Genomic DNA, 23,526 nt, shown 5'->3' on the forward strand with positions numbered 1-23,526 from the left:
TTCACTTGCATCCGACTCGTGAACGTGTTAGCGAAAGTGGGAAATAAACAGTAGTAAGTACTTCAAATGTGGTGTATTTTTGTAAAAGTGCGGGTAATACAAAAAAAAGGTAAAGGTATATTGATTTACTCCAACCCCCAGGAAGACGTAACCGTTTCGCGCCACCACCCCCAACTCTCTGCCGCCCCTGTAAATCGTATCATTTGTCTATAAAATTATTATTGTATTATTATAAGTACACCTCTGAATAACATCGTGTCCTTGAAAGCACTTTGTAGCAGAAAAGACTTAAAACTAGGGCTGCCAAACGATTAAAATTTGTAATCGAGCTAATCACAGCTTAAAAATTAATTGTAATTAATCGCAATTCAAACCATCTATAAAATATGCCATATTTTTCTGTAAATTATTGTTGGAATGAAAAGATACGACACAAGACGGATATATACATTCAACATACGGTACATAAGTACTGTATTTGTTTATTATAACAATAAATCAAGATGGCCTTAACATTAACATTCTCTTAAAGCGATCCATGGATAGAAAAACTTGTAGTTCTTAAAAGATAAATGTTAGCACAAGTTATAGAAATTTTGTATTAAAACCCCACTTAATGTTTTCGTTTTATTAAAATTTGTAAAATGTGTGAAAAACAAAAAAGGCAACAAAAAAAACAAACAAAAACTGCCAAAAGAACACAAATAAACCCCAAAACTGCAAAAACACAAAACTGAAAGCTGAAAAAAAATAGGAAAACCGAAAAACTGCAAAAAAAAAAAAAACAAGAACCCAAAACACCACCAAAACAAGAAAAAACACAAACCCCAATACAGGCAAAACTCCAAAAAACACAAAACTGCAAAAAAACAAAAAACAAAACAAAAATCTTTAACTTAAAAAATGCTAAGTTGTGAGGGGGAAAAAAAAAAAAAAAAACCCCAAAAAACAGAACACAACAAAAAAAAAAAATCACCCAATCCAATTCATGTCGACTCCCTCCCAGTCAAGATGGACTGGACGTCCAGCACCATCAATGGCAGCCAATGCATTAACAAGACCCCGAAGTGAATAGAAAGTTATTGAAACTCTACAAGAAATTACCCATTTCTCCAGGAATTGCCTCTTCCAATTTCTTTTTTCTTCTCTCAAAACATTTTTAAAAAACTCAATGAGAAAAACTGAAATGTCAACCAACTATGAAAAACAAGTAAACTTTGACATCTAACGCTTCCTCAACCCCCGCATATCTGCGGCCGGGCTTTCGGCAAATGCGGATTTTGGGGACCATCCTATTGTAAAATGACACGTGGTCCATGTCACACAGCTTTGAAATGACATGTCCTCTTTAAAACTCATGTCGAGAATCAGGCAAAGAGGAAGAATTCAAGTATTCAGGTGTGGAAACTTAACGTTTCATACATTTGAGGGTTGAGTAAAGTGTAGCAGTTTGTCGTTGAGAGCCACAACAGTCCGCGTAAAGCGGCCATCGGCGGCAAAGTCGCCCGCTACGATGTTGATGGAGCTCGCCCGGTCGCCGGGCGACTGTCGCTCAAGCCACGCCAGCAGAGCGGGTTCGGCCGACGTCGCCATGTCCTTTAGACGCTGGTTCAGGTGCGTGCAAATGTACTTCAAGTCCACTGTCAAGTTGATGCCGGTCACGAAAAATCTGCCTAGAAACACAATTTTTAAAAAAAGATTAAAACCTGTTTTCAAACACACAAAAATTCTTGTTTCAGTGCCGTTAGCGAGCTACGGTGGTATGAAGAAGTACCTGAACCTCTTGGAATTTCTCACATTTCTGCATAAAATCACCATCAATCTATGTCAAAATCACACAGATGAAAAAACAGTCTGCTTTAAATAAAACCACCCAAACATTTATAGCGTTTCATATTTTAATGAGGATAGTATGCAAACAATGACAGAAGGGGGAAAATAAGTAAGTGAACCATCACATTTAATATTTTGTGCCTCCCGTTTGGCAGCAGTAACTTCAACCAGACACTTATTGTAGCAGTAGATCAGTCTGACACATCGATCAGGACTAATATTGGCCCATTCTTCTCTCCAAAACTGCTGTAGTTTAGTCAGATTCCTGGCATGAATTGCTGTCTTTAGGTCATGGCACAGCATCTCAATGGGGTTCAAGTCTGGACTTTGACTTGGACACTTTAGAACGTGCATTTTGTTCTTCTGAAACCATTCTGATGTTGATTTACTTCTGTTTTGAATCATTGTCTTGTTACAGCATCCATTTTCATTTTAGCTTCAACTGTCTGACAGATGGACTCAGGTTTTCCTGCAAAACATCCCGATAAACCTTTGAATTCATTCTTCCATTAATGATTGCAAGATGTCCAGGCCCTGAGGCAGGAAAACAGCCCCAAATCATGATGCTCTCTCCGCCATGCGTCACGGTAAGGATGAGGTGTTAATATTGGTGAGCTGTTCCATTTTTCCTCCACACATTGTGTGTTACTCCCAAAAAATTCAACTTTGGTTTCATCAGTCCACAAAATATTTTGCCATAACTTCTGTGGAGTCTCCAAGTGCCTTTTTGCAAACATTAAACTAGCAACAATGTTTTTTTTTGTCAGCAGTGGCTTCCTCCGTGGAGTCCTTCCATGAACACAATTCTTGGCCATAGTTTTACATACAGTTAATGTGTGCACAGAGATATTGGACTGTGCCAGAGATTTCTGTAAGTCTTTAACAGACACTCTAAGGTTCTTTTTTACCTCTCTGAGTATTCTGCACTGAATTCTTGGGGTCATCTTTGTTGAATGGCCACTCCTTGGGCGAGAAGCAACAGTGCCAAACTCTATTTGTAGACAACTTCTCCGACTGCCGATTAATGAACATCCAGATTTTTGGAGATGGTTTTGTATCCTTTCCCAGCTTTATACAAATCAACGATCCTTGATTCAGACAGCTCTTTTGACCGAGCCATGATACATATCAGACAATGCTTCTCATCAAGACATTTCTTACCAGGTGTGTGTTTTATAGTGGGCATGGCAGCTTTAAACCACTCATCAGTGATTGGCCACATACCTGACTTAAACTGTTTGTTAAAAATTGGTTTCAATTGCTCTTTAAGTCTCCTTAGGCTGAGGGTTCACTTACCTTTTTTTCCCCCTTCTGTTATTGTTTGGATGCTATCGTCATTAAAATATGAAAACCTATAAATGTTTGGGTGGTTTTAGTTAAAGCAGACACTGTTTTTTCATCTGTGTGATTTTGACAAAGATCAGATAACATTTGATGGGGATTCTATGCAGAAATGTGAGAAATCCCAAAAGGTTCAGATACTTTTTCATACCACTGCATGAAGCAGTTTTCCCAAGATTTTTGGGACTTGGCTTAGCTTGAACTTGGCTTTTAAGGGAGGAGGCGGGCTTGACCACAGTCATTAAAAATAATAATAAAATGGGGTAAATGGACGTCTATCTTCATCAATAGCAACCAAAAACGTCTGCTAACTACCACAACCCACTGAAAGATGATCTTTTACTGCATGATACCATGTCTGCTTTTTTATAACTCATTGGCTGCCATTGACGCCTGATTCATTTGGACTGGGAGGGGTGGCAGGGAATGAACGAACGTGATAAGATGGGACAGGGCTGACCCGGTCTTCCCCGTGTTTTCCGGAGTTCGAAGTCGTCAATGAGGGCCTCCACCTTGCACTTGTTGGCCCACCAGTAAGGAATAGAAGGCCAAAGGTCAGCGTGACTGGCAGCCATGGCGGCGTGCTCATACGACACAATCACCTGGTGGCCCAACGACCACAGCTTACGGAGGGTCGGGGTTTTCTGGAACAAAACGGGAGGGTTTTTTTCTTAAATACATGTATGTTTTTCTCATAGACTTCATAGTGGTATTGACGGGTCAAATCGGTCGTGCACCACATCAAGAGGAGCTATTCACAAACACACGCATGCAGCGTTCTAACGCTGGATTTCTGTTGAAAAAGTATGAAAGTTGTACCGCATACAAACAGGAAGGATTGACTCAGGAGTGATTTGTTCAAGGATTCAAGGTAATTATTATATTTTTCGTACCATGCATGCATTTTGAAACATTGTGAAAAAAACCAATGGGAGAAATTTGCCGTTAATGCATAGGCATCATAGTTCGCAATATTTACGTAACATAAATGCTAACTGCACTTTTTTTTTTCCTTTTAACCAAGAATCGAGATCGTTTTACATCCATATCTTTGAAGAATTCAGGGATCTAAGCATTTATTCACAATAATTTTTTATCAGAAAAGCTATATTTACATCAAGCGGCCACTAGCTACATTCACTAACAGACTACCATTGTATTTCAACATATTTACGTAAAATGAATGCTAACTGCACATTTGTTGTTGTTTTTTTTTGTGTTGCTTTTCACCAAGAATCGAGACTGTTTTACGTCCATATCTATAAAGAATTCGGGGATCTAAGCATTTATTCACAAGAATTTTCACCGGAAAAGCTCTGTTTACATCAAGCGGTCGCTAACTATATTCACTGACAGACATAACGAGCATTGTACTTCGACATATTTACGTAAAATGAATGCTAACTGCACATTTGTTGTTGTTGTTTTTTTTTCTTTTTTCCTTTTTTTCACCAAGAATCGAGACTGTTTTACGTCCATATCTATAAAGAATTCGGGGATCGAAGCATTTATTCACAAGAATTTTCACCGGAAAAGCTCTGTTTTCATTAGGCGGCCGCTAACTACATTCACTAACAGACTAAAATTGTACTTCAACATATTTACGTAAAATGAATGCTAACTGCACATTTGTTGTTGTTGTTGTTTTTTTTTTTTTGCTTTTCACCAAGAATCGAGACTGTTTTACGTCCACATCTATAAAGAATTGGGGATCCAAGCATTTATTCACAAGAATTTTTATCGGAAAAGCTCTGTTTACATCAAGCAGCCGCTAACTACATTCACTAACAGACTAGCATTGTACTTCGACATATTTACGTAAAATGAATGCTAACTGCGCGTTTTTTTGTTGTTGTTGTTTTTTTTGCTTTTAAACAAGAATCGATACCGTTTTACATCCATATCTATAATGAATTGGGGATGTAAGCATTTATTCACAAGAATTTTCACCAGAAAAGCTCTGTTTACTTTAGGCGGCCACTAACTACATTCACTAACAGACTCGCATTGTACTTCGACATATTTACGTAAAATGAATGCTAACTGCACGTTTTTTTTTTTGTTTTTTTTTTTTTTGCTTTTCACCAAGAATCGAGACTGTTTTACGTCCATATCTATAAAGAATTGGGGATCTAAACATTTATTCACAAGAATTTTTTTTGGAAAAGCTCTGTTTACATTAAGCGGCAGCTAGCTACATTCACTAACAGACTAGCATTGTACTTCGACATATTTACGTAAAATGAATACTAACTGCATGTTGTTGTTTTTTTTTTTTTTTTGCTTTTCACCAAGAATCGAGACTGTTTTACGTCCATATCTATAAAGAATTGGGGATCTAAGCATTTATTCACAAGAATTTTTATCGGAAAAGCTCTGTTTACATCAAGCGGCCGCTAGCTACATTCACTAACAGACTAGCATTGCACTTCGACATATTTACGTATAATGAATGCTAACAGCGCATTTTTTTGTTGTTGTTGCTTTTCACCAAGAATCGAGACTGTTTTACGTCCATATCTATAAAGAATTGGGGATTTAAGCATTTATTCACAATAATTTTTATCGGAAGAGCTCTGTTTACATCAAGCGGCCGCTAGCTACATTCACTAACAGACTAGCATTGCACTTCGACATATTTACGTATAATGAATGCTAACAGCGCATTTTTTTGTTGTTGTTGCTTTTCACCAAGAATCGAGACTGTTTTACGTCCATATCTATAAAGAATTGGGGATTTAAGCATTTATTCACAAGAATTTTTTGGGGAAAAGCTCTGTTTACATCAAGCGGCAGCTAGCTACATTCACTAACAGACTAGCATTGTATTTCGACATATTTACGTAAAATGAATGTTAACTGCACGTTTTGGGTTTTTTTTGCTTTTCACCAAGAATCGAGACTGTTTTACGTCCATATCTATAAAGAATTGGGGATTTAAGCATTTATTCACAATAATTTTTATCGGAAGAGCTCTGTTTACATCAAGCGGCCGCTAGCTACATTCACTAACAGACTAGCATTGTACTTTGACATATTTACGTAAAGTGAATGCTAACTGTACGTTTGTTTTTTTTTTTTTGCTTTTAACCAAGAATCGAAACTATTTTACGTCTATATCTATAAAAAAAATTCGGGGATTTAAGCATTTATTCACAAGAATTTTCAATGAAAAAAGCTCTTTGTGATTCCACTCGGTCAGCTTTGACGGCCTCGCCAACAATGCAGTCCCCCTATTTGTCGGCCCCGCCCCGCGTGACCTGTCAATACATTATGAAGTCTATGCTGGAAGTTAGAACACAAAATTTGCAAACAGAAGAAACCTTGGAAAAGCAACACTGTACCATTCTGGGTGTGATTTTTGAAGCAAATATGTTTCTAATTTTGCAGAGCAGCTGCATATGGAGCTGGTCGCTGACATCCAGGAAGTGGCTGAAGGACAGGACAACGACCTCTTTGGGGTGAGCGTCCAACCACGAACAGATCTCCGCCAGCACCGTCTGTTGGAGAAACATGCAATACACTGGTACATACCCTGCACTAGCTGCCAGCCAATATGGAGTGATATGTACCTCCACGGTGAGCGTGGTGTAGAGGCCATGATAGAAGTAGAGGTCGCCGGAGTCGTCGCCGGGTTTGCGACCAATTCGAAGATCACAGTAGCGGACGCCGCAATTCAGCTGCTGCCACACGCAGTTGTCCTGCAACACAGAGGGGCGCTGGAAGTCACTCACAGCAGGGGGTGCTGAGGGTCTTATTTGGCTTTTCCCATTTCGGTCCAAATTTGTTCGCACTTTTTCTCGATACAAGGCATACACAATGTCAGTACACAGGCATTCTGGATAGTTTACATACAACTAATAGGCTACTACAAAGACAGCATTCTATTTCACCAACAGTGCGTGTTGGAGTTTTTGTTTTGGAAATTAAAGTGCAAGTGTTTTACAATGCAAAGAGCTGGACGGCGCAATGACAAACACATTTGAAAACTAAAAGATCCACTAAGTCCCGGTTTAACACCCACTTTTCACAAGGCTCAAATAAATTGCACACAAATATCCAAAAGTGCTAAGCACGGTGGCAGCTCAACAGCAACAACTTTACAATGCAAGCTATTTGAAGTAGGGGTATCAAACGATTAAAATTTTTAATCGAGTTAATCACAGCTTAAAAATTAATTAATCGTAATTAATCGCAATTCAAACCATCTATAAAATATGCCATATTTTTCTGTAAATTTTTGTTGAAATGGAAAGATAAGACATAAGACTGTACTTAAGTACTGTATTTGTTTATTATAATAAATCAGCAAGATGGCATTAACATTAACATTCTGTTAAAGCGATCCATGGATATGAAGAGTTGTAATTCTTAAAAGATAAATGTTAGTACAAGTTATAGAAATTTTATATTAAAACCCCACTTAATGTTTTCGTTTTAATAAAATTTGTAAAATTTTCAACCAAAAAAATATACTAGTAGCTCACCATTGTTGATGTCAATAATTACACAATGCTCGTTGTGCTGAAACCCAAGCGCCAGCAGAGGGCGACAAAACACAAAAAAAAAACACAAGTAGTGCTGCAACGATTAATCGATTAACTCGAGTATTCGATTAGGAAAAAAAGATTCGAATTAAATTTTGCTGCTTCGAGAATTCGTTTAATTAAAGTGGCGTTGTAATGGTTTGTTTTTGAAAGTTTTAGCATTTAGTTTCATTGATTTGGGTGGATACACTGCCCTCTAGTCTGCCTCATTTTACATGGCCAAATCCAGCTGCTCCCTGTTAAGACCAACATAAGCTAGGTTTTTGTTTGAGCTAATGTTTTTTAATGCATTTGTAATTTAGTTTAAAGGTATATTTAGCCAATTTTTGTGGGAATATGTGTCTGAACCATTTGTTAAGGGCATTGTAAAAAAAAAAAAAAAAAAAAAAAGGTGGTATTTTTTATAGCATTTAAGCTAGTGGACTTTTGCTATGTAAGTTAGCCAATTGTTCTTATGTTGAACATATGTAGATCCTTGTTTTTTTTATTTTTTTTTCCCTCCGTTTGAGGCCCAGCTCGGGTATTTTAATTTTTTTCATGTTTATCGGATTACTCAATTATTCGAACTAACTGCTTCATCGATTTAACACAATTTATAATTGCTTCTTACCTAAAAAAAAAAAAAAAAGTTTTATCCGTTTACTCGATTAATCGATAGAATTTTCAGTCGAATACTCGATTACTAAAATAATCAATAGCTGCAGCCCTAAACACAAGTAACAAGTAGCCATGACACTGCTGTCATTTTAATCTGTTTGAGCGGGGCATGTGCGGTAATTGCGTCAAATATTTTCAATGATTAATTTAAAAAATTAATTACCGCCCGTTAACGCGATCATTTTGACAGCCCTACTTTGAAGTTTACGGTCTAAATCTGCAGCTAACTTTTCGTGGGTTGGCATTAGTTTAAACTAGGGCTGTCAAACGATTAAAAATTTTTTATCGAGTTAATCACAGCTTAAAAATTAATTAATCGTAATTAATCGGAATTCAAACCATTTATAAAATATGCCATATTTTTTTGTAAATTATTGTTGGAATGGAAAGATAAGACACAAGATGGATATATACATTCAACATACGGTACATATGTACTGTATTTGTTTATTATAACAATAAATCAACAAGATGGCATTAACATTATTAACATTCTGTTAAAGCGATCCATGGATAGAAAGACTTGTAGTTCTTAAAAGATAAATGTTAGTACACGTTATAGAAATGTTATATTAAAACCCCTCTTAATGTTTTCGTTTTAATAAAGTTTGTAAAATTTTCAATCAAAAAATAAACGAGTAGCTCGCCATTGTTGATGTCAATAATAATTATGGTGCTGAAACCCATAAAATCAGTCGCACCCAAGCGCCAGCAGAGGGCGGAAAAAAACAAAAAACACAAGTAACAAGTGGAAATGACACTTTGCTGTCATTTTAATTTGTTTGAGCATGGCATGTGCGTTAAATGTAGTGCTGCAACGGTTAATCGATTAACTCGAGTACTCGATTAGAAAAAAATATTCGAATTAAATTTTGTTGCCTCGAGTATTCGTTTAATTAAAGTGGCGTTGTAATTTGTACATTCATTTTGAAAGTGTTTGCATTTCGTTTTATTGATTAGGGTGGATACACTGCCCTCTGGTCTGCCTCTTCACATGGCTGAATCCAACTGCTCCCAACGTAAGTTAAGTTTTTGTTTGTGCTTATGTTTTTTTTAATGCATTCATAATTTAGTTTATCGGTATATTTTGCCGTTTATTGTGGGAATATGTGTCTGAACCATTTGTTTAGAGCATTGTAAAAAAAGCGTTAGCATTTTGTAGCATTTAAGCTAGTGGAATTTTTATATGTAAGCCAATTGTTCTTTTGTTTTACATAGATCATTTTTTAAAATAGACTTATACCGTTTGAGGCTCAGCCATGGTATTCTCAGGTATTTTAATTTTTCATGTTCCCTATCCGATTACTCGATTATTCGGACTAACTAGTCCATCGATTAATCGACTACTAAAATATTCAATAGCTGCAGCCCTAGTTAAATGCGTCAAATATTTTAATGTAATTTTAAAAATTAACGCCCGTTAACGCGATAATTTTGACAGCCCTAGTTTAAACTATCATAATCATCTTCATTTTCGACTTCGAATTGAATTTTTAGAAAATTTCGATGTTTGAAAAAAAAAAAAAAAAAAAACGCTAATTCGTTTTTGCACCATGTTAATGGCTCCTCTGTCAAAAGTTCACTTTTCCATTCCATTAGTGCCTTATCCAATGTGACCTGGTAGCAAGCAAGGTGTCCGGTGGTGACCATGTTACCGTATTTTTCGGACTATAAGTCGCTGTTTTTTTTCCATCGTTTGGCTGGTGTTGCGACTTATACTCTGGAGCGACTTATGTGTGAAATTAGTAACACATTATTATATCATTTCACATGTTATTTTGGTGTTTTGGAGTGACACTGGTGGTTTGGTAAACGTATTACCATGTTCTTTATGCTATAGTTATCTGAATAACTCTTAATAGCTATGTTACGTTAACATACCGTTCGCATTTCGTTGTTCATGTGTCATATAACATTATCATACTGTACACTTATTGAGCATGTTGTTCTCTATTGTATTTTTTTATTTTATATTGCCTTTCAAGATGGCATATCTGTTCTATGTGTTGGATTTTATCAAGTAAATTTCCCCCAAAAATGTGATTTATACTCCGGTGTGACTTATGGTATTTTTTCCCGCTTCATGGCGCATTTTTGGGCTGGTGCGACTTACACTCAGGTGCGACTTATAGTCTGAAAAATACGGTATTAGAGAGGGCAAAGCAAATTTATTTGTATAGCACAATTATTAGCAAAAAATAACTTTTCAACATATACAGTGGGGTAAATAAGTATTTAGTCAACCACTAATTGTGCAAGTTCTCCCACTTGAAAATATTAGAGAGGCCTGTAATTGTCAACATGGGTAAACCTCAACCATGAGAGACAGAATGTGAAAAAAAAAACAACAAAAAAAGTCACATTGTTTGATTTTTAAAGAATTTATTTACAAATCATGGTGGAAAATAAGTATTTGGTCAATACCAAAAGTTCATCTCAATACTTTGTTATGTACCCTTTGTTGGCAATAACGGAGCCCAAACGTTTTCTGTTACTCTACACAAGCTTTTCACACACTGTTGCTTGTATTTTGGCCCATGCATCCATGCAGATCTCCTCTAGAGCAGTGATGTTTTGGGGCTGTCGTTGGGCAACACGGACTTTTAACTCCTTCCTCACCCCGTGGTGTCAAAATGATAACAAGAACAGTGAGCAAAAATCCCAGAACCACACGGGGGGACCTAGTAAATGACCTACAGAGAGCTGGGACCACAGTAGCAAAGGCTACTATCAGTAACACAATGCGCCGCCAGGGACTCAAATCCTGCACTGCCAGACGTGTCCCCCTGCTGAAGAAAGTACACGTCCAGACCCGTCTGCGGTTCGCTAGAGAGCATTTGGATGATCCAGAAGAGGACTGGGAGAATGTGTTATGGTCAGATGAAACCAAAATAGAACTTTTTGGTAGAAACACAGGTTCTTGTGTTTGGAGGAGAAAGAATACGGAATTGCACCATACCCACTGTGAAGCATGGGGGTGGAAACGTCATGCGGGAATTGAAAGTCCATGTTGCCCAAAAACAACCTGTGAAGTTGTTACATTTATCATTATTAAAGCATCGAGTGGGGCATCACAAAATTTTGGGTGTTGGACAATCTTGGGATATCAGTTAAAAAGTCATTATCGGAAAATTTAGTTTTTACATTAAATGAGCTGGTATTTTAATGAATTAAAGACACATTTGATACTTTTATTTATTGAATTCCCATTTTAATTAATGACACGTTTATATATTCATATATTTCATCCTGTCCCATTTGATCCCCCATAGCTTTCTGGGATGTTCAGTAACTTGTACCTGCGTTACAGCCCACTTGTAGAGGAAGTGTCGCACGAGGGGCTTCATGTATCTGTCCAGCTTCTTTAGCAGGTCCGGCTGGGTTACATCTATGGGGGATCTGCGGTCTCTGTCCAGGCAGTAAGTGATGGCATTATGGCTGCCTGCGTGAATAACAGCAAACACCCTGAATAGTAGTATCCCTAACCATTGGGCAATGACTAGCGTTTAAAATGTGCGGTCTACCCGGAATGGCCAGCTGGTGGAGCGGCACGTCCCACAGGTCTGGTGGCGTGCCACTCATCCAGCTCTCCATGGGGAGATCCCCCAGGCTTGCGTGCCGTGGCTCCATGCCAGAGGCAATTTCTCAAAGACTGCAAGGGAAGCCCAGTTTCCCCTAAAATGTCCAAAGAATAGGTGATGAAATGTATACTGTTGTTTGTACATGTCATTGACTAAATATGCACTACAACACGCTCAACACTTGTTGAGAATTAGCATTCTATCACTGGTTACGATGCGGCTTGCTTTTCATTCATTTGCAAAGCTTCACTAAATAGGCGAATCAGTGATCTTGTCGTACAGTGGGGCAAATAAGTATTTAGTCAACCACTAATTGTGCAAGTTCTCCCACTTGAAAATATTGGAGAGGCCTGTAATTGTCAACATGGGTAAACCTCAACCATGAGAGACAGAATGTGGTGGGAAAAAAAAACAACAACAGAAAATCACATTGTGGAAAATAAGTATTTGGTCAATACCAAAAGTTCATCTCAATACTTTGTTATGTACCCTTTGTTGGCAATAATGGAGGCCAAACGTTTTCTGTAACTCTTCACAAGCTTTTCCACTCACTGTTGCTGGTATTTTGGCCCATTTCTCCATGCAGATCTCCTCTAGAGCAGTGATGTTTTGGGGCTGTCGTTGGGCAACATGGACTTTCAACTCCCTACACAGATTTTCTATGGGGTTGGATTCGGGAGACTGGCTAGGCCACTCCAGGACCTTGAAATGCTTCTTACGAAGCCACTCCTTTGTTGCCCATGCTGTGTGTTTGGGATCATTGTCATCCTGAAAGACCCAGCCACATCTCATCTTCAATGCCCTTGCCGATGGAAGGAGATTTTCACTCAAAATCTCTCGATACATGGCCCCATTCATTCTTTCCTTTACACAGATCAGTCGTCCTGGTCCTTTAGCATAAAAACAGCCCCAAAGCAGGATGTTTCCACCCCCATGCGTCACAGCGGGTATGGTGTTCTACGGATGCAATTCAGTAATCGTTCTCCTCCAAACACGAGAACCTGTGTTTCTACCAAAAAAATCTATTTTGGTTTCATCTGACCATAACACATTCACCCAGTCCTCTTATGGATAATCCAATTGCTCTCTAGCTAACCGCAGACGGGCCTGGATGTGTACTTTCTTCAGCAGAGGGACACATCTGGCAGTGCAGGATTTGAATCCCTGGCGGCGCATTGTTTTACTGATAGTATCCATTGTTACTGTGGTCCCAGCTCTCTGAAGGTCATTCACTGGGTACCCCCGTGTGGTTCTGGGATTTTTGCTCCCCGTTCTTGTTATCATTTTGACGCCACAAGGTGAGATCTTGCATGGAGCCCCAGATCCAGGGAGATTATCAGTGGTCTTGTATGTCTTCCATTTTCTAATAATTGCTCCCACAGTTGATTTCTTTACACCAAGCATTTTACCTATTGCAGATTCAGTCTTCCCAGCCTGGTGCAGGTCTACAATTTTGTCTCTGGTGTCCTTCGACAGCTCTTTGGTCTTGGCCATAGTGGAGTTTGGAGTGGGACTGACTGAGGTTGTGGACAGGTGTCTTTTATACCGATGAGTTAAAACAGGTGCCATTAATACAGGTAACGAGTGGAGCCTCGTTAGAAGAAGTAAAAAATCTTGCTTGTTTGTAGGTGACCAAATACTTATTTTCCACTCTAATTTGGAATCAAATTCTTTAAAAATCAATGTGATTTTCTGTTTTTTTCCCCCACATTCTGTCTCTCATGGTTGAGGTTTAGCCATGTTGACAATTACAGGCCTCTCTAATCTTTTCAAGTAGGAGAACTTGCACAATTGGTGGTTGACTAAATACTTATTTGCCTCACTGTACACACATACACAAAATACCCGTTTTTCCAATGAGTTTTTCGTTGTTTCTTCAGCCGTGTTTATAATCGGCGGCCATCTTTGGGAGGACAACCGCTGTTTGGAAACATCAAACTGTACATACTGCCCAGCATCGGCGCATGATTTTTTCGCACACTAATATCGGTAACCGTGCAACACTAATATTTCCATCCATCCATCCATTATCTTCCGCTTGTTCCGGGGTCGGGTCGCGGGGGCAGCAGCTTTAACAGGGAAGCCCAGACTTCCCTCTCCCCAGCCACTTCAACCAGCTCCTCCGGCGGGATCCCAAGGCGTTCCCAGGCCAGCCGAGAGACATAGTCTCTCCAGCGTGTCCTGGGTCGTCCCCGGGGCCTCCCAAGGTGGGACATGCCCGGAACACCTCTCCAGGGAGGCGTCCGGGAGGCATCCGAACCAGATGCCCGAGCCACCTCAGCTGGCTCCTCTCTACGCGGAGGAGTAGCGGTTCGACGCCGAGTCCCTCCCGGATGACCGAGCTTCTCACCCTATCTCTAAGGGAGAGCCCGGACACCCTGCGGAGGAAACTCATTTCGGCCGCTTGTATCCGGGATCTTGTTCTTTCGGTCACGACCCAAAGCTCGTGACCATAGGTGAGGGTAGGAACGTAGATCGACTGGTAAATCGAGAGCTTTGCCTTTCGGCTCAGCTCCTTCACCACTACGGACCGGTGCAGAGTCCGCATTACTGCAGACGCCGCACCGATTCGCCTGTCGATCTCCCGCTCCCTCCTACCGTCACTCGTGAACAAGACCCCAAGATACTTGAACTCCTCCACTTGGGGCAGGATCTCATCCCTGACCCGGAGAGGGCACTCCACCCTTTTCCGACTGAGGACCATGGTCTCGGATTTGGAGGTGCTGATCTTCATCCCAACCGCTTCACACTCAGCTGCGAACCGCTCCAGTGAGAGTTGGAGGTCACGGCTTGATGAAGCCAACAGCACTAAATCATCTGCAAAAAGCAGAGATTCAATGCTGAGGTCACCAAACCGGACCCCCTCAACGCTTCAGCTGCGCCTAGAAATTCTGTCCATGAAAATTATGAACAAAATCGGTGACAAAGGGCAGCCTTGGCGGAGTCCAACCCTCACTGGGAACGAATTCGACTTACTGCCGGCAATGTGGACCAAACTCTGACACCGGTCGTACAGGGACCGAACAGCCCTTACCAAGGGGCTCGGTACCCCGTACTCCCGGAGCACCCCCCACTCAACTGATCACCACCTGGTGGTGTGTTGGCTCCGATGGCGGGGGAAGATGCTGACCAGACCTGGCAGGCCCAAACGTATTGTGAGGGTCTGCTGGGAACGTCTGGCAGAATCCCCTGTCAGAAAGAGTTTCAACATCCACCTCCGGCAGAACTTCTCCCTTGTCCCGGGGGAGGTGGGGGACATTGAGTCCGAGTGGGCCATGTTCCGCACCTCCATTGTTGAGGCGGCCGATCAGAGCTGTGGCCGTAATGTGGTTGGTGCCTGTCGTGGCGGCCATCCCCGAACCCGCTGGTGGACACCAGCGGTAAGGGATGCCGTCAAGCTGAAGAAGGAGGCCTATCGGGCCTTTTTGGCCTGTGGGACTCCGGAGGCAGCTGACAGGTACCGGCTGGCCAAGCGGACTGCGGCTTCGGCGGTCGCCGAGGCAAAAACCCGGACATGGGAGGAGTTTGGCGAGGCCATGGAAAACGACTTCCGGACGGCTCCGAGGAAATTCTGGTCCACCATCCGGCGCCTGGGGAGGGGAAAGCAGTGCACCATTAACACTGTGTATAGTGAAGATGGTGTACTGCTGACCTTGACTCGGGACGTCGTGAGCCGGTGGGGAGAATACTTCGAGGCCCTCCTCAATTCCACCGACACGCCTTCCTTTGAGGAAGCAGAGTCTGGGGACTCCGTGGTGGGCTCTTCGATCTCTGGGGTTGAAGTCACTGAGGCGGTTGGAAAGCTCCTCGGTGGCAAGGCTCCGGGGGTAGATGAGATCCGCCCGGAGTTCCTGAAGGCTCTGGATGTTGTAGGGGTGTCGTGGCTGACACGTCTCTACAACATCGCGTGGACATCGGGGACAGTGCCTCTGGATTGGCAGACCGGGGTGGTGGTCCCCCTTTTTAAGAAGGGGGAATGGAGGGTGTGTTCCAATTATAGAGGGATCACACTCCTCAGCCTCCCTGGTAAAGTCTATTCAGGGGTGCTGGAGAGGAGAGTCCGCCGAGAAGTCGAAGCTCGGATTCAGGAGGAGCAGTGTGGTTTTCGTCCCGGCCGTGGAACAGTGGACCAGCTCTACACCCTCGGCAGGGTCCTCGAGGGTGCATGGGAGTTCACCCGATCAGTCTACATGTGTTTTGTGGATCTGGAGAAGGCCTGTGGGGGGTGCTCCGGGAGTACACTAATATTTTTGTCTTTCAAAACTTTTTAGGGGGATTTTAAATCATATTTTCTTTAAAAATAAAACACTTTTTCTGAAAAAATATACAATTTTTCCAGCCAACCAACCAACCCACCCCAAAAAAATTATTAATAGTTTTCGCTCTTTTGCTGCCAGCCCCTCCCAATTCATATGAATTGGACATCTATTTCAGTTTCATTTGCTGTGCCAAAAAATGAAAGATATTAAAAATATTGAGAGAAAAAATGTGAATCTGAATGTTTAGCATACAGACAATAATTCCATTTAAAAAATATATATATATATATATACTGTAGTGTACTGTATTTACAGCTGTAACCATACATGAAAAAAAATAACCCAAAATGTCCTGTAAAGCCAACATGTGCTATTCCAAAAAAATTAGTTTGAAGTACTCACTTTTATGTCTACCTACACGACACTGTCGCTTTCTCCTCTGGCGTCCTTTAAAATGAGCTGGGGAAAAAAACAGGTTATGCCAATAAGACGATGACTTGTCAGTCAATAGCAAGTTAGGAGTTACTCAACAGGTTTGCAGCACAAAGGTTAGGTGACGAGTCAACTCTTTTCTTATTTACATCTTAAGATGTTCTAGAATATTTATAACAATTAAGACTACTTAATTGATGGCTTTAAATGTCAAATTGACTGGAGTTCCCCCCCCCCATCAGTGTCGACTTTTAAGGTGGCAGTTGCCACGCCCATGCCACCCTGGTGGATACGCCCCTGTCTGTAAGCACTTACCTTTTAGGTCCAGCTTCTTTTTTTTTTTCTCCACAAAACAAAGAAATGGACAAGTTACTCACATCTGACACATTAAGAGGATTACAAAATTCCCTTTCAAACCAATTAAAATAATTAATATTGCCTTAAAATAACAGTAGAAGTGAAAAAATAAAACCAGACATGAGTGAGATTGAACAAAACCACTCAACAAGATTAAAAATCTCTTGATTTGCTTATTTATTATAAAATGGAGGAAACAAGAGTAAAGGCAGCGTGACAACTGAACGAAAACGTCATTAACACCAACATTTTTAGTGTTCTCCATTAACAGCGGATGACATGACGCTACAACTATTTAAAAAAAAAAATAAAAAAAGAAAACATTTGTTCATTTGTGGCCAATGGTATTAGCACCCCTTGTTTAGTTTTTATTTACCCTCTGTTGTTTACTGCTAATCTCAGATTTGCTGTGGTTTTGTGCTGTGTAATGTAAAAAAAACAATTAAAAAAAAAAAAGTTATGCACCTTATAACGATCTTGTTTCACCGTCAATGGCGGTTGATGAGTTCATTTATGAAATAAGATTAAAGCCCAACCAACAGTAGGAAGGTTGCTGTTGTGTTTCCTTATTTTCAGTGATGTAAATAGTAACACAATCAATGTAAAGAGTTAATTTAGTATTTTTTGACTCATTGGCTGCCATTGACAGTGATCGATGAACCAGACTTGCTTATAAATGAACTGTTATTAACTTGGGCAAGTTGCCACTTTCCTCACTCAAACTGAGGAAGCACATCAACAACCCTTCTACTGTTTGTTCAGCTTGAAAGTAACTCATTGGCTGCCACTGATGGTGATGGACGCCCAATCCATTTTAACTGGGAAGGCTGCGAATGATCATGTTTTTTTCACATCTAAATGTTTTTTTTTTTTTTTTTTTAACCTTGTTTTACTATTTGTAATTTTTCACAAATATATTTCACAACGGATTACAATTTTTTTAAATAAAAAAAACAACAACTTTTACTTCCTTTTTTGAAGGGGGGGGGGGGGGGGGGGGGGGGGGGGAGACATCCAATCCTTTTGACTAGTGATGTCTCCCCGATCTGATCGTGCAACTGGAAACCAGGCCCCATTCCGATAGTGCGACCGGAAATCAGGTCATTTGTGTGACCAGAAATCGAGCTTGATCACAGTAGGTGATTGGAAACCGGGGCCCCCGATCCGTCCGCTCGACCCCGAAAAACCGGGGCCCCCCCGATCCCTCCGCTAGACCCCGAAAAACCGGGGCCCCCGATCTGTCCGCTCGGCCCCGAAAAACCGGGGTCCCCGATCAGTCCATGCAAGTGGAAATCAGGTCATACGCGTGACCTGGGAAATCGGGGCCCCGATCCGTCCGCTTGACCCGAGAAATCGGGGCCCCGATCCGTCCGCTCGACCCGGGAAATTGGGGCCCCGATCCCTCAGCTCGACCCCGAAAAACCGGGGCCCCCCGATCCCTCAGCTCGACCCTGAAAAACCGGGGCCCCCCGATCCCTCCGCTCAACCCCGAAAACCGGGGCCCCCCGATCCCTCCGCTCGACCTCGAAAAACCGGGGCCCCCGATCCCTCCGCTCGACCCCGAAAAACCGGGGCCCCCCCAATCCCTCCGCTCGAACCCGAAAAACCGGGGCCCCCCGTTCCCTCCGCTCGAACCCGAAAAACCGGGGCCCCCCGATCCCTCAGCTCGACCCCGAAAAACCGGGGCCCCCCGATCCCTCCGCTCGACCCCGAAAAACTGGGCCCCCCGATCCGTCTGCTCGGCCCCGAAAAACCGGGGTCCCCGATCCATCCATGCAAGTGGAAATCAGATCATACACGCGACCCGCAAAATCTGGGCCGGATCCGTCCGCTTGACCCGAGAAATCGGGCCCCGATCGGTCCGCTTGAACCGGGAAGTCGGGGCCCCGATCAGTCCGCTTGAACCGGGAAGTCGGGGCCCCGATCCGTCCGCTTGAACCGGGAAGTCGGGGCCCCGATCCGTCCGTGTGAACCGAAAAATCGGGCCCCAATCTGTCCCCTTGAATCTGGGCTGATCACATATTTTTCAGAAGATCATAATCGGCTGTAAAAAAAAAATCATGTTAAGATATTTACTGTATATTTAAAATTTTAAGTGATGGAGAAAAAAGTATTCTGAATGTCACAGGAAGTAACGTTAAGATAGTATCGAGCAAGAATGTTTATCTCTGCAGCTTGAAAATATTTTACATTTGGATGCGATTTTTTTTTTACAATGGGACTTGATATCGGTAGTTCTTCAAAATCCGGTGACTCGAACTGTAGAGCAAAGACATGTGTTGAGGACATCCCCACTTTTGACGATCGTTGCAAAGCCCTCCCAATCGAAATACATTTGACATCTATCGCCGTCAGTGGCACTGTCACTTGATCATTCAATGCCAGCCATCCCAGTTGAAATGGATTTAACATTGATCACCGTCAATGGCAGCAAATGACTTGAGAAAGCAGTTTATTGACATTTTCTAATTATAAACTGCATTTTTTTTAGGTGGTGTCGATTATTTCATTATTATTTTCACCATTCAAATTAGTATTTGTGCGTTGATGTATGATGTCATAGGTAGTCCTTGCATGTATTTTCATGTTGTACTTACTTGGAGTGTATGTCACACAACACTACATCCAAACTGTACGTTGAGAAAGGGGGCGGAGCCATTTACTAAAAAAATTGTGCGATGGAACTAAGTCGAGGGTGTGCCGTCACCTTCGTACGAGGTGCGACGCCGTGCCAACCGGTGGCCTGCCGCGCCCCCGACCGCCTCCACCCTTCGGGGGGCGCCGGTGTCTTCCCTTGGCCTCGGTTTCCGAGTCGCTGAGCTCCACGTCGGGACAATAACCGTCACTGTCGTGGTACAATCGCGCGCCGGCTGCCGACACGGGCTTGGGCCAGAGTTTGTCCTTGCGTGTTAGCTTGTCCGAGGCCCGCATGTCCTCGGTGGTCCGTACCAAGTTCATGGTGGCCTCCTTGAAGGAGCGGCCGAAATGCTCCATGCCGAAAGCGCCTTTATCCAGCGGTTGCTTTGCCGCGTCGGGTTCTACAGGCGTCTGGCACGAGCTGTCTTTTTGCGCGACGAGTTTGTCCAAGAGGCCATTTTTGGAGGTGCGCGCTTGTTCCGTTTTGCCATTGGACGAGTGACCGAGCAGTGCCGAGTGGAGGGTCATCGGCTTACCTGCCGCGGGCTTCCCTGCTGCGGGCTTCCCTGCCGCGGGCTTCCCTGCCGCGGGCTTCCCCACCAACGGCTTCCCCGTTTTGGGCTTTCCGGACACCCGTCCGTTGGTACGTTCCTCCCGCCGTGCGTGCCCGTGCAACTGCGGTTTGCCCTGTCCCAAGCCTTCAATAGAGCGCTCAGACAAGTTCCCGCTGTTGTCCGGGCACAGAGGCCCGTTTGCCGATTTTGACGCGGCGTGGCAGTTAGTTAGGCTAGCGGCTTTGGGCATCTTTAGCTTCAGCGTGATCCTGGGAGGAGGCCGGAACAGGACGCTCTCTACCGGGGAGGTAATGGCCACACCTTTGGAAAGGCAAAAAGATGTTAATACGTAGAAGGAAAGAACAAGAATGAAGATGCTGTGATGGAAAAATGGTCCAAACTTGCATACCACGGCAGAAGGTATGCTGGAAGCGCCGTCACCCAGGTATAATTTTGGAAGATGACAGGAGACAACAAGCTGGCGGATTGTAATTCCATATAATGACATTTTTCTGTTGAAGTTGCCTTTATGTGGGTAGTACGACGGAGTATTCGGGGCTAATATAACTGAAAAAGAAGCTACGTACTTTATGTAGAACATTGCTGCCTCTGTTAAAATCAACAAAATTGGAAGCATCCTATTCTATTCTACTCTAAACCACTTGATGTTGTCAGGGAAATTCAATTTTGAACTCCAAGACAAGTGTCAACTCGATAGCTTGATGAGAAATGAATCTGACCCAGCCAAGGATTGCCTGGTTCGAAGACTTTATAGAATACAAGTTATATATCAAGGGTACAATGGCGTGATCCGCCCAGGAGCCGTGAACACGCAGGAGTACAGAGAGATAAAGTGAGCAGAGTTCCTTTATACCAGAGGTCACGGAACCGCGGACCTCGGTCCGGTTCCGGACCCCCAAGCCGTCTGGACCGGATCTCAAGCTGTCCGGACTAATACATGTTGCAACAACAAAAATCATTTTGTTCTCCGGGTTTGCAGGACGCGGAATGGGCAACAAACAAAAACCTTAGCGGTGACGTGCGTGAGCCAGCCAATGCGAGTGAAGCATTTGAAAGTTATTTTTAGAATAGCATGTCTCACACTCGCTTTCCAGACTCCGCGGATGTACAGCCAAAAACTGAGCCGAATGTAGTTGGAGGAAAGGGCGAAAAGGTACGGCAAATGGCGAGCTCAAAACTACGCAAAATTGATGCAGAAAACAGTGTTTAAGGAGGAGTAGACCAACACATTTTTGTTCATTTTACCTGGCGGCAGCACAAGCCTGCTATCCTCATCTGTTCAGACACGGTGTTCTGCCAAAATCTGCTACATTGGCGAAACGTCCTACATTAGTCGAATTTGACACCCAAAGTACTACCGTGCGCGCTGAACTTGTTTTGTTTGGATGCATACAGGCAGAACGTACTAAAAAATGCCTCAAGAAAATACTTAAATGCAGTTATACCAAGTAAGGACGGTTTAAATCCGTTACGTGACTAATGTGGTCAACTGCTTCAAAACTAACACAAAAAGCCACAATGGTTAAGAGTAGAGGTGTGCAAAATTTCCGATTCTTAGATTATTCGCGATTCGGCTGTGGAAGACTCGATTCACAAACATCCAAATTCCGATTATTGAAATATGCCAAGTAAAGCGGAAGTACAACACACTCAGCGCGCCGCGCGGTCAATGAGCAACGGAGCGAGAGTAGCTAAACATCATGCTTCTCATTACCCGGCCCCTCGGGTAATGTCAATATTCAACTCACGGCTCTAGCTCAACTCATGCCACGAGATAAAAAAACACAACAACATACCTGAAGCTGCTACAAAAGTACGTCATCCACATAATGTTACGGTAGATATCATTTATATAAGACTAGATGCACTACGGTAGCGGTAGCGTTTGCAGCACATCTACAAAAAGCTAGATGCAGACGTAGTAAACGGCCGCCATCTTAAAGCAGTACACTTCTCTGCAAGGCTGTTGTAGCGAACCTTCCAAGCAAACCTAATTAACTTTTTATCTAAAATACTCCTAAATCGGTAAAATATTGACTTGAATCTATCTTTAAAATAGTTTTAAAACTTTCACATGTCGAAAGTTGACAAAAGGGAAATTATGGATTAACGGGAGCAATTTTAACAACTTTAACGGTTGATTCACAACATTAAATTAATTGAATGTAGTTTAAAGCTGCTGATACAGAATGGGGACTGGAGTTTTTTATTTACTGTTATTTTTGTATATTTGTTTACTGCTATATGTTAACTTGATACTGAAATAGTAGTTTGGTTTAGCCTGAGAGTATTTTTGAACAATTTTGGAACAAATGTACAAAATATTTTTTAAAAAAAAACAAAAAAAAGGGGGGGGTGCATCAATAATCGTTTTAGAATCGAATCGGACCATCTGAATCGTAATCGTAATCGAATCGTTAGGTGCCCAAAGATTCCCAGCTCTAGTTAAGAGTATGAGAGGGTAACACATGCAAAAAGTATTTTTCTGGCACTGAAAAGGTTCTAAAAAACTAAATAAAAACAAAAATAGTGAGTACCCGCCGCTTCTAACCGATGTGCGCATGCGTGCGGATGCTTGCAACAGTCTTGTGTAGACGTTTCGCCTCGTAGTAAGGAATGGCTGAACAACGGAAGCGCTTGTAAAAAGCAGCCATTTGAAAATGCACTATGAAACGAAGCACGCAGCTTTTTCACAAAGTTTCCCTATGAACTCTGCCATCTGTTCTCAAAAAATAGCGGAATTAAAGTGCCTGTGACACGAAAAAGCATGTTTATTTCATAATACACGCGGTATTTTATGCCCCTGAATGATATGGACCGCTTGGATGTGTGTGGAAGCGATCGCTATATTTATTTAGTGTTTTTTAATCCCGCGCCATGAAAATGAGTGACTTCCGGCTTCGGTCTTGCATTGAGGAGGAGGGCGCTGTGACGTGTACGATAGAAGACGTCGTCTTCACTATACAGCGTACTGTTGTGTATGAGGACGAAGGATTCAGCTGATTTTGCGGATTAATACGTTTATTTTTCGCATCACGCCAGCCAAACGGCTGCAGAAAAATCATTCTGTATGAGGGAGAGGTGTATGCGCCTTTTTGGAGTTTCAAAAGGTTCCCATTCACCGTGGATATTTACTGTGGGACCACTGGACTTACGAGGAAGTGAGTAAACATCTTGTTTTGTATTATGTCAAATAAGAATACAGTGATTACAAAGTAAACACTACAAAATTCCTTTAAATAAAGGACTACTTACGTTTGATCATTGATAGGCATGTAAAAAGCTCTCCTCATGCTCATTAGCAGTT

General features: G+C 42.2%; 2 protein-coding genes across 3 annotated transcripts in view; both read right to left on the reverse strand.

Annotated features, from left to right (window-relative positions):
• Window positions 1-948: 948 nt before the first annotated feature.
• plcxd1 (phosphatidylinositol-specific phospholipase C, X domain containing 1) lies at window positions 949-17,947 on the reverse strand. 2 transcript variants are annotated; one of them, XM_057840471.1, is made up of 7 exons: window positions 16,621-17,947; window positions 11,903-12,053; window positions 11,678-11,820; window positions 6,747-6,875; window positions 6,519-6,674; window positions 3,635-3,818; window positions 949-1,673 (listed from the first exon to the last, which is right to left on the reverse strand). In XM_057840471.1, exons 2-7 carry the CDS (start codon window positions 12,006-12,008, stop codon window positions 1,417-1,419), a joined length of 975 nt encoding a protein of 324 aa, XP_057696454.1. In that variant the 5' UTR covers window positions 12,009-12,053; window positions 16,621-17,947; the 3' UTR covers window positions 949-1,416. The 2 variants fall into 2 exon arrangements, with proteins under 2 accessions (XP_057696454.1, XP_057696455.1); XM_057840472.1 differs by lacking the exon at window positions 16,621-17,947 and having other exon boundaries at window positions 11,903-12,255.
• A 58-nt stretch (window positions 17,948-18,005) lies between these two features.
• Window positions 18,006-23,526, reverse strand: part of jade3 (jade family PHD finger 3) — a 35,796-nt gene continuing 30,275 nt past the window's right edge. The window contains exon 11 of the mRNA XM_057840452.1: window positions 18,006-20,519. Coding sequence (XP_057696435.1) covers window positions 19,711-20,519 — 809 coding nt within the window. The 3' untranslated portion in view covers window positions 18,006-19,710. The remainder of the gene's footprint in view (window positions 20,520-23,526) is intronic.

Source organism: Corythoichthys intestinalis, chromosome 7 (assembly GCF_030265065.1).
Source record: "Corythoichthys intestinalis isolate RoL2023-P3 chromosome 7, ASM3026506v1, whole genome shotgun sequence".
In the NCBI taxonomy this organism is placed as follows: Eukaryota; Metazoa; Chordata; class Actinopteri; order Syngnathiformes; family Syngnathidae; genus Corythoichthys; species Corythoichthys intestinalis.

Excerpts from the sequence above, each read along its gene's own strand:
- plcxd1 (XM_057840471.1), bottom strand. The coding sequence starts at position 12,008 with ATGGAGCCACGGCACGCAAGCCTGGGGGATCTCCCCATGGAGAGCTGG. Across the intron at positions 11,821-11,902 it reads CCACCAGCTGGCCATTCCGG|GCAGCCATAATGCCATCACT; the intron begins GTAGACCGCACA and ends TTATTCACGCAG. Across the intron at positions 1,674-3,634 it reads GAAAACACGGGGAAGACCGG|GCAGATTTTTCGTGACCGGC; the intron begins GTCAGCCCTGTC and ends TTGTGTTTCTAG.